Here is an 11470-nt window from a genome sequence, read left to right as displayed (position 1 = left end):
TCGGCTTTGCCCCGTGAATGACAATGCGTTAAAAGTTATATTCCTGATGCAAAACGCGTGATGTGCTGCCTCTCGCGTTTCGACGTTCGCGGAGCTGTATATGCGCAGTGAAGTAGAAGCGTTTCTTCACGTGATGCTGGACGACCGCTTCGCACCAAGGACAATGTAATGCGACAAAGCCGTATCCTTTTTTTTTTTGTTTGTTTAGGAGACGAAATCGCCATACATTAGTTGAAAGGCGGCACAGTACTCACATTCGACGTTGACGAAGACTACAAGACGATGTAACTTATAGATTGTAGCCACATGATGTTTTACTAAAGTATGTTCCTCTTGGGGGCTCCGAGTGAGACGGCTCAGACTATGTTCACGTTTCAACAATTGAGGATAAAAGTACAAAAATAAGATGTTACTGTAGAGCAGACAGCATTTTGACCACTGACAGGCTTTTCAACTCGCGCTAGCTATATATCCAAGAGAGCCAGCATATAGGCATCCGCAGGGTGCAGTGAGCTAGAGCAAGGACCTGGCCTGCCTGCTCAAGCTCTCGAAGCCTAACAGCCTTTGTGTACTTTGAATCAATACAACAGGAGCGGTCATGTTTTCTTTTATACACTCGTGCTATATAACACAAACAGGTGTACGATCCTCCTTGCGTTCGACCACTGCAGTGGTAGCGGCACATATAAACGGCGGAGCGCAAGGACGCCAGAAGACAGCGCTTTTAGCTCAAAGTTATGATTTGTATATTTGTATACTTTCGCACTATACTGCACCACTTGCTTGCTATATCGTGCCGCAAATGCGCAAATTGCACCATGCGAGCATAATAACCGCAGCGACAGAGTGGCAGCGCAATTAATCCTAAAACGTGATATAACGATTTAGAAGCTCTATAGCTCTGCGAAATGGGCAATACATCCCACGATCCACGGCGTGCTACTCTGGACACTAGATTTTGCCATCTTGTCAACTCTGGCTCGTATAGTGCCATCTATGCGATCCTTGATCGGCTGAAAGGACAAAGATGGCGGAATTTGCGCGCATCGCAACCGCAGAGCCCTCTTTTCGGTAGATCAGTTTTAAATGCATTTCACTTTCAGCAAGACTTGATTGGTTACCTTACAGCTAGCTGAAACGAATGTGACGAAACGATCGAATGGCACGGCTGCCATCAACGGTTCTTTTCACATCGCATAGTTTGGTTAGACCGGTAGGTTGCCCGTCGCTGCAGTGCGTTATCGTGGCGGACGCTACGTCACGCAAAAGCTGAGGTATCCCTGTAGGTGATCGATCAAGAATGCGGCACGAATTACCATATTGACGCAGTGTTAGGTGCCGCACCGAGGCACCCGTACAATACAAAACTTTAGCACACAGTTGTAGGCGCCGTCTTGCTTGCGCGTGCCCAGGTGGCCTGCCGATTACGTAGCTACGTCTCCTGGGTCAGGAGTCGCGGTTGCTAAAGAAAACGCCTCCTGCTGAAACACTCCCTTCGCCGAACCCGGTGCCAAAAAAAACTTTGACGGTAAACAACGACTCGGGACGATCGCGATCAAACTTCCTTCATGAAAATTGTATACAGAGCAGAAACACGGCAAGAATAACGCTTGAAATAAAACGAGAGGGAGTGAGGGGGAGATGTGAAGGACAACGTCGTGGGGACTCCCTCGGGGCGCGTTTAACGGAAAGGTCGCGCGCTATTTGGAGTCCGTGACCGTCTCGACGTCGACGCTTTCGGTGAGCTGACGCTGCTTCTTTCGCATGTTCCAGTGCAGGCACTCGGCGAGGCTGTCGAACCAGTCCGATATCTGGTCCTGGTCGCAGATCGAAGGCACCGGGTAGATGGACGTCGTCACCTTCAGGCTGCGTCACAGACAGAGAGGCGTCCCAGTGCTTCGATTATAGCTACTGCTCGCACATTTGTTTTTATCTGTATACGAACAGTTACACATCTAGTAAACATGAGCTTAGATGAGTCAACAGAAACAACGGATACCAACGGACGCAGAGTGCAAAGGCATTCGAGCGCTTACCATTTAACGCACGCCAGTAAAGTCCAGTGTGTCAAATCTGAACCTGAGCGCTCTACTACGATGCCCTTTCTGCTTACACCCCCTCCCCCTCTCCTCAATAAGAGGCAGAGGTACACTATTGAGCATAGACAGTCCGTGGACTTTAGACAGTGTACATTCGGTGGTTTATGTTGAGAAATCCCTGAACAGCAGAAGCCTATACGAAATGAATTTCGTCTGTTTGTCGTCTGACAGTGGCAGACAACTTCGCCTGGCAGCAAGTTCCGTTTCAAGGAAATAAATAGAATAAATGTTGCTGGTGTCTGTCTGCCACAATTATTACGCACAGCACTACGTATCCGTCCAAGGGTACGCGTATGGGTAGAAAAAAAATTATTAAACGGCGTTCCCCAGCCTTACACAAAGCGCGAATTTTTCAGGCCACATATGGTGGAGTTGCGTTACAAGAACAAGGTACACTGATTGCAGTAACGTCGTGCCCTTCTTTTTTGTCCAAATGAACTTGCACGTTACGCCGAGAGAAAAAAGAAAGTATGAGCAGTGGGACGACAACCTAATTGAAACATGCTAGCGGCAAGACCATCCGCACGAAATGTCGAAAGTTGTGCAGGCAGATATCGTGGTTCGCAAAGCTGCGATTTTTCAAAAACATAAACTGAATGCGTAGCACGCAGAAACCTATAGATTGATACCCAAGCATGTAACAAACTGCCGCTTAAATCGTACAAAACTGGGCCAGTGGGTCCGTTGTTACTGCGTTATGACTGAAACACAAAAATACAAACGACAAAGTGACAGTTAAAGCACGCTGCGGTGCTACATTCTTTAATTTTGTCGTTGGGTGTTTGCGGTTTAGCCATAACATGTCGTGTAAAGTGGCAGCACCGATCAGCTATATTTGCTGTTCTTCTTCCAGCCATGCTCGCGGATAAGCCTTTACAGAAGCAGCGTCAGCGAGCCACCAAAGGTCCATTAGCGCACTCCCTAGCAGATGCATGAATTTCACCACGATTTCAATGCGCTTCTCTAGTTACGTGAGCTTCGCAAGCCTAAGCAAGTGAACTCGCCTTTCTCCATGTTGAAGCTCCTGACGCAGACGACCGTCGAAGGAGGCCCATACCGAACTTCGGGCTTCGGGCGATACCATTATCTGCGCAGAAAGGGGTGCAGGAAAAGAAGGATCAGGGGGGCACAGTCTGTACACCTGCAGCGCTTGGTGCGAGAAACAGCCGCGACGGTCAACGACACGCGGTGAGTTTGCAGAATCCGGAACACTCATGGCCTGACGTCTGCCAGAGCGCACAGAGCTATAACCACGTTCTGCCAATCTTATTGTGCAAAGGCGCGGGCAGCAGTAATCATTAATACATTAGTGGCGTCATTTTTTTCTTTCTTTTTCCTCCTAACTGCAAGAACAACACCGCAACAACGAGCTTCTAAGGCGCAGTGGTTGAAGAAAGCGTCACAATACGGCGCAGAGCTTTTCGATTGGGCATACTACATAGCGCTGTGTCACTGCTGCGGACGTATCCGGTGTTCCGGAATTCCGTAAACTGACACACGTTTATGGACAGCACAAAATTGTCCGCGACAGACTGAAACATGCGTGCCGTTATCGCACAATGGAGCACAGGCGTCGAGCGGTGGGCCCGCGTGTGTTCCGCACCTTGAGCTCCACGCCGGCCGGCACGACGATGGAGCGGAAGGAGAGAGAGTGCGGGCAGATGGGCGTCACCATGATGGCCGGCACGCTGGGGTGGATCATCGAGGCGCCCGCCGCCACCGCGTACGCCGTTGAACCCGTGGGCGTGGACACGATCAGACCTGCGCGGGTCGGAGGGCACAACCAGTGAACCCACGAGTCAGTGACCCTCAATCAATCAACCGACTACAGTAAGTCACCAATTAGTCAGCTGGCTATATGCAATCAATCAATAAATAAATAAATCAATCAATCAATCGGTGACAAATTTACCACTCGACTAATTACCCGTAGTCGGTCAGTAATCAATCAATCAATCAATAAATCAATCGGTTCAGTGTTAATATTGGCGCAAAAATAGCTGGATCCATTGCCGACGGCCAGCCACCAGACCGGAACATGGACTGCCTATATAGAACATACGCACTACCATAAGCAAACCCGCCGTGGTTGCTCAGTGGCTATGGTGTTAGGCTGCTGATCACGAGGTCCCGGGATCGAATCCCGGCCACGGCGGCCGCATTTCGATGGGGGCGAAATGCGAAAACACCCGTGTACTTAGATTTAGGTGCACGTTAAAGAACCCCAGGTGGTCGAAATTTCCGGAGTCCTCCACTACGGCGTGCCTCATAATCAGAAAGTGGTTTTGGCACGTAAAACCCCATAATCTACCATAAGCAAAGAAAACCACGTAATAGACGTCTGTTTACGGATTAAGCACCACAGCAAATCGCACACTTGGTAGGAGGCAACGTAGAATACATCCAACCATTGGATATCTTTCATCAACGAAGCACATATACAAGTCTGGAGAGCCTGTGGCAGCTCTGCTGTGAAATGCTGTGTGTTGATTTGTTGGAGCTTTTTGCGTTGTGATGCAGTGATAGTAGCTTGTTCCCCCACCCTCCCTTTTTCTTTTCTAAAATTAACTTATCTGCCATTCTCTGGGCATCCTTGCTCATGGGGCCCGTGTTAAACAAACGAAGCCGCTATTCAATGATCACACACGTAAGCGATGTCACGTGGTACGGTCATCAATATACACTGACCATCTCCCTGGACAGTGGTGATGAGTTTGCCGTCCAGGTAGAGGTCGATGTTGGACAGGTAGGGCGACGGACCCCGGTCCACGACGACCTCGTTGAGAACCTGCGCAGGTGCAACGAATTCTATGGTTACTTGGCCCCAGTGCTTGGATCCGAGCATGCTTGAAATATGCAACTACTAGAGACTTTCATGGCGGCAACAGCGCGATTAAAGACAAGGTTGACGAAAAGCAGAGGACACAGAACGGTGCTGACTATATATGAACTAAATATTATTGCAAAAAAAACGAACAATATATACGTGTAAAGGATAACTGTCACGTGGCCTTAATCCTCTCAGCTTGCACAAATAGTCGCTGTAAAAACACAACCGTTAAGCTAAACATGTAAAACTTCGAAGATGCCACACGCTTTAGGTGGGAAAAACAAACCAACCAACACTCCCCGCCCCACCCCTCTCCCCCCTCAAAAAAAGAAAGAATGAAAAGGCAAGCAATCTGCAAATACTGTTGCAACCATGGACATATACCAACTTGCCCAATTCTCTGTCGCTGCAAGAAACTTGTCGCTCCCGCCAGCGCAGCGGTGTGCCGGACATAGATAACCGGTCAGCGATTGCTTATTGCAATGGCGATCTCTTGCTTCGCAGCTACTTAAGTGAGTTGAACAAGCGATGCACGAAACACTGTACATAAGGACGGCAAGCAAGGCTTCTTTTTTTCACTGCCGGTTACAAAAGCAGTGGTACGGTAGCTAGCTGGGCGAGTCGGTACATCTCCATTATTCGTACATCTCCATTCGTCGCCCGTGTTTTTAGTGCGCGCTATAAGTAATAAGGCTAGAAGAGCAGTTTACACGGCTGGCCAGGAACGCGAACAGTACATAACGTTAATTCAGCGCTTCCTAAAATGCGGCTCGCGTCATGATTCAGCTGAGAATCGCGTGACGTCAGTGAAAGGACTTAGTCACCGCATTCCGTCCTCTTTTCCCGATACTAGACTCGAGGGAACACACGCAAACTCAGTTTACCAACTACAGACTACTCACTGTCATTCCTAGACTCGCGTTCGTTGATAGCCCAGTTGATGCATTCCGGCTTCGTTAGGTACGTAATAAAGGATAAGCGTTTCTGCTTTGCCTTACTGCACATGTACCGCAAGTTCAAAGGCAGTGGGATCAGCTAAGAGCGCGAGATGATCTGTGACGAAGTATATATATATATATATATATATGCATTTCATTTGGCCAGCTTACGCGATAAGCCGCGGCAGAAGGCAGTGGATTTTTGGATTACGAAACCATGATAGTAATCATGAAATGTACAACAGTGCAACAAATTATGATACCCCCGAATAAATATGAAATAAATGGTGAAAGACTTACAAGTACATATTACTGACGTTTTGAGAAGCATGTAGAACTATAGAACAATAATTCGCTACCGTACAATGAAAGTGGTACATAAGACTACTGCGAACAACGAAATTTCGGGCGAGTGGCTGATCAGTAGGGGAAAAATGGCTGCAATCAAATAACGTAGGTGCAATTAATTATTAAAAGAAAGAAACGTCATACGCTACATGCCTGCTTTGCACGTATAGATGATGATAATTATCGAACGGAAGGCGGCAGATCTATGCGCTATTGTACAAGACATTTATTGCTTTTGTTGCTTCAATAAAAAGATACGATCGCTGAATTTTATGCCGTGCTGAAAGTAACGGTAAGCCGATGTTAAGAGTGTACAGTAAAGAAGTAAAAGGCGAAAAATAGACGGGTTGACTTACCATCGAATTAAAAACAAAAACAAATAACAAGCAATAGAACAACCAAACATAAAAAAGACACCATTCTGATCATCACTTAGCGACGTTGGCAAAATATATAGTGTTTTCGGCCACAACCTTGCAATTTTGTCCGAGTTTCCAGCAAAGTACGGGTAACCAAGAGATAAGATGCTTTCCTAATGTAAGATAGCAAGAGAGGCAATAAACGAAAGCAGCGGCAATAAGCTAGAACTCTGCCTTCATTAAACTGGTTAACAAGACGCGCAGAGGTTTGTCTAACATTTCTTTCTTAACGACCGAAGTTTTGAAGCATGATGCGCGCGCGCGCACGCTCACACATTCACACACATTCTGCATTATGCATCATCACACATCGTATTGTATTCCGGCCGAGAAAGCTTCTAGAGGTTTGTTTTTTGATCATATTGTACTTGGACTAGTTCTTTCTTTCCTTTTTTTTTTCATTCTCGCGATTTTTTCCTCCCCCCTTTTCCCAATAAGAAAAATCGCTTGTATTACATGCAAGCTCGTCTTATATCGGGGCGTTTACAGTACTTATAGTGTATCATAGTTAAAGCTCAAGAACGTACTTGCTGTTCACAAGGCCCGGAGAGTCGTTTCTAAAAAAGAAAAAAATAAGAAAAGAAGAGTGCAGAAGTATCAAGAGAATTTAACAAGCAAGAAGTGAAAAAGTTAGCTCATATGAGAAGAGGACGTTATAACTTGATATAACTTTACTGGTGAGTAGTGTGTCTGAATTTCTGCGACAATTAATTCATATTGTAAGTAAAAAGCTGACACAGGAAAACGTAAACTGAACAAATGCTAGAGTGGTCACTGCCCCTCACGTTTTCTAATCATGACAGTGCCTTCAACGCGACGATAATTTGTTAATAATCAAGTTTCAGTTAGAGGTGGAAATAAGTAACAGGGAAAGTTGCAGAGGAAGCTGCACGTCGGGGCCAATTCCGAGGTAAAGTTATTCAAATAGACGTAAAATACTTAATTAAATACGTATGAAACACATAAGAAAGTTCTCATTAGTCCAATATACTGTCGCAGTCGGCCTATAAATTCGGCGAGAAACACGAATGAATGAATGAATGAATGAATGAATGAATGAATGAATGAATGAATGAATGAATGAATGAATGAATGAATGAATGAATGCTGGTGCTTACTAGGCAGGATGAGTTGCAGTTGAGATTATTGTCGTTGGGATCGCTCTCACTGCGGTATATGCTGCATTTTAGTCGGCTCCGTAACGTGAGTGCAGCATGCCCTGCGTGGGGAAAAAGAAGCGCTATTCAGTGCGCGATGTAACAGGGTGTTTCGGGAAAAATCGTTCGAAATTTCTAAAAGACGATGATTAAAGAAATAAAGAACTTGCCCTGTACTGATTTCAGAGCAGTCGACCCGCATAAAGGTGACGCGAGATTTTAATGAAATAAGTAATTAAACAGATTGCCCTAATCAATGCACTCTGGCACTGTTTGCCCACTTTGACACCTTTTGTTTCGGGGCCCTTGCGTTACAAAGCACCAAAATCATCGTCATCAATTAACGGATTAAACGAGAGAGCGCCACGTATTGCAAATGCAAGACGAAACCTGTTGTTCGTTGGGAGTTCGTAACTGCCTTTAGAGACGCAAAGAAGTTGACGCTGGTAATTTCTACAGCGTAATCAGTTCTCTTCAATTTCACTTCCCTCCTCGAACACACGCACGGTAACGCAAGTGAACGGCAGGTTCACAGTGAAATGGTGGCGCGCTGGTCACCAAGGCGGTTGCTGAGACCATACCTTCGAGCACATTGTTGACCTTGTCCTGGAAGTTGTCAAAGTCGAACGGAGTGAGGAATCCCAGGGAGCCCATGTGGAAAGCCATCACGGGGGGCACGCTTTGCTGTCGACGGCAAAAAATGAAAAAAAAAGAGAGAGAAAAAAAGACATTCAGTCCGTAATCAGTCGGGGGAGTCTAAACCATCCATAGCTGCATGGTGCTTGTTAAGCAGCATTCCTGTTGAATAATGTTTTGTGTGGTTTCTTAACTGTTGATACTTGCTGGGGTAAACGATCCTGACCCTCCTGCACAAAGCAGGCGTTCTTGTAATGAACATGCTTGTGATACTTTTATTCAGTGTCACGTGGCCGTAATTCCTAACAGAATGTTTGATTCAGCCGAGAGGCACTCGCTGCCTCAGGAACGTACGTGCACTCCTTGCAATTGGAATTCGACACACTTCGCCCATAGCGTGAAGAACTGGCTCCCTCTGACAAATTATGCAAGTTCCCATGTAGCGTTGTTCTTTCAAGTGAGTCTTTCGAGCACCTTTAACACGGTGACTTTTATAACGGACCGCATTTTCACGTTCTTCAAAACAAAGGTCACCAAGGTGTGCTCTTGAAGTTCTCGTTATGCTTTGACCAATTATTTCAGCGCTCCACGACCAACGCAGGTGTTTCTTTTAACTTGCGATTTCCAGATCTCACAACGACGTTCAATCGTGCGGCTCTATTAAAGGTTACCGTGTTAAGAATGTAAATTTGGCGAGTGCTGTGGTCAGGAGCTTGCGGAATCACTGTCGCAAATGTTGCACGGATGCGCATCCGACAAGTGAACAACTTATTCTGCACTTTGAACGAACCAACCATAGGCCGAATCCACAAAACGTTTCGTTCGTAACTGATGTTTGACATTGGCCGACCACCTCCGTTAATATGACGCCCAGCAACACGATTGGCGTATTCTCTTGAACAATTCTGCAGCGTAAGGACGTTTTTTTTTCTTTCTTTTCTTGAATAAGGTCCCGGATTCGCATAGCAGATTGCGGTCAACCCCGCAATCACACGACACAAGCGCTTGTGTTGTCTACTCCTCACTCTGTCCTTGTTTGTGCACGCTTGACCGTGATTTGCTATGCGTAACCAACTAGCCCAAAAGTCGGTGCTCTTCAGATTCGCAGCTCCGCCTTCAATGCACGCAACTATAGCGAGGAGACAAGACGTGCCCGTATCAAACGTCACACTGTTGGGCTGTACGGGCGATAATCTCAGCTACTACTACTGCACGCACCGTTAAAATACATTGCTGATCCTATATATAAGAGTTAAATTCGCAGCGACTCTGCGCATATTTCTTTCTTTGTTCTTGCTACAGATGCAGCCAGTGTGCAGTAATGGAAGGGAGTGGCGTCCTGGTCACGGCCAATAGTTTCTCAGAGCAAACCCACCTGAAAGAGCGAAGAAGCGTAGAGCAGAGTGCCGTCTCCGCCGAGACAGATGATGAAGTCGATCCGGTCTGTGAGCTCATCTCTGCCTGACGGAAAAGACAACACACGCGGGGTCCGTTTACATATACGCAGTCTTCTGGCCGATGCTGCAGGCGCAAAACACGGGGGGGGGGGGGGGGGGGCGCATTGTGCACGCAGCACTGTACATTTCGCTTGCCATTCACACTCTTTATCCGTCGCACCCAGTGGCTGATCGACAAGGGTGGCAGCGGCGTGCAAGCGAAGGGCGAAGCGAATGGAAACTAAATCGCTATAAATGACGGTTCCGGCGCTATTTTTTCTTTTTTCACGTTGCAATTTGCGGAGGTGTACATTTCCGCCTTCATGTGTGGTAACTGTTATCCATACGTTACTGCACAATTGTACTTCGAATAATAAGAAGAAAGGATGATCCAGGCAAAGTGCGTCATACCGGCGGGTCACCTTTCGACAAAGGTCGATTCCTCAATCAGAAGGTCGGTTAGCTCTTCTGAAACAGCTCTTCATTGTTCACAGCGCGTTTCCGCCTAGCGGCCTCTATGCCTGAAGAAAGACTTTGAATGTTTTCGTTACTTTTTGAATGTTGTGTCAATAGTAGTAGGAAACTTCTAATTTGTAGGTGCACATAAATGTAAAGATGGGCATCTCCAATTTCACCTATGCTTTTTTGCACACCCTCCTCCGCTGTCAAATGGGAAATAAAGATTCATTCAATCTTACTAAACTTTACCGCTATAGGTGTGAGCCGTCAATCTTTCTTCTTTCTAGCCTAATTCGTACGATTTGTTCATAGATATTTCGGTGGCAACTAGCCAGCTACGGGGCATGTGTACTTTCTGATCAGTACAGGCTCTTGCAACAGCTGTTTGTTGCAGCCGTTTAGCACTCCAGTCTGTGCGATTACACTGTGCGCAGTTATCAAATGGAATCGGTTTCTCAGTACGCGTCACTGAATCAATATTTACATGCAGCGTCGGGTGGTCATGAATTAATTCGGCAGCAGAATACGCGAACAAGTTAGATAGCTCTATGTCAATCTTTAGTGCTCAGCTACAGTTATAACGCGGCATATTGTCGTTGTGGCACGGAGACCATGTGTTGGTTCGTACTTAGAAAAACTCACTGAGCTGTGTTAATTTTGAATGTTCTTTGTTTTTTGCTTCCCCCATACTTCAAGCCGACTCAATTATCCCCATCCTGCACGAATGTCTATTTTACCACGACAGCGGCAGTGGCGTAAAAGCTGAAATAATTGGTGATATTAAAAGAATAAATTTGCAGGAGGACGAAGTTATACGATCCCGCTCTGTAGTACCCCACAAATGTCCCATAGAGGACGTCCTCCATAGAATACGCTCTAGTGCGTGGTGCCGAAAATGGAGCCGCTATGGAAGGCCGCTCCTCCAGCATACGCTGTGAATGTGCTGCGCGTGAGCCGCTCAGGCGTGTGATTTTTTTGTTTTTTTTTAGTAATGCGTGACTATCAGCCGTCAAAAGGATGTTCCATCCGCCACCAGGGCCTTGAGTGGCGCTGAATAACACTCCCGACGCCAGGTCTTGTACACATCCACATGCACCCAAGAAAGCAGACGAGAGGATAGCAGCCGCGCGTTGTAGATCAATTGATAA

At 46.5% G+C, this 11470-nt stretch overlaps 1 protein-coding gene across 5 annotated transcripts in view; it reads right to left on the bottom strand.

Annotated features, from left to right (window-relative positions):
* Positions 1–1548: 1548 nt before the first annotated feature.
* Positions 1549–11470, bottom strand: part of LOC142575692 (NAD kinase-like) — a 160073-nt gene continuing 150151 nt past the window's right edge. For all 5 annotated transcript variants that reach the window (XM_075685250.1, XM_075685251.1, XM_075685246.1 and 2 more), the window contains exons 5-11: positions 9803–9888; positions 8373–8475; positions 7753–7853; positions 4788–4887; positions 3703–3860; positions 3104–3186; positions 1549–1866 (exon numbers count right to left, since the gene is read on the bottom strand). In XM_075685250.1, the coding sequence (XP_075541365.1) occupies positions 1701–1866; positions 3104–3186; positions 3703–3860; positions 4788–4887; positions 7753–7853; positions 8373–8475; positions 9803–9888 (797 nt within the window). In that variant the 3' untranslated portion in view covers positions 1549–1700. The remainder of the gene's footprint in view (positions 1867–3103; positions 3187–3702; positions 3861–4787; positions 4888–7752; positions 7854–8372; positions 8476–9802; positions 9889–11470) is intronic.

The sequence above is a fragment of the Dermacentor variabilis genome, chromosome 3, assembly GCF_050947875.1.
Source record: "Dermacentor variabilis isolate Ectoservices chromosome 3, ASM5094787v1, whole genome shotgun sequence".
Lineage (NCBI taxonomy): Eukaryota > Metazoa > Arthropoda > Arachnida > Ixodida > Ixodidae > Dermacentor > Dermacentor variabilis.
Note: the sequence above shows the minus strand (reverse complement) of the source record. Positions and strands in the feature narration are given on the sequence as shown.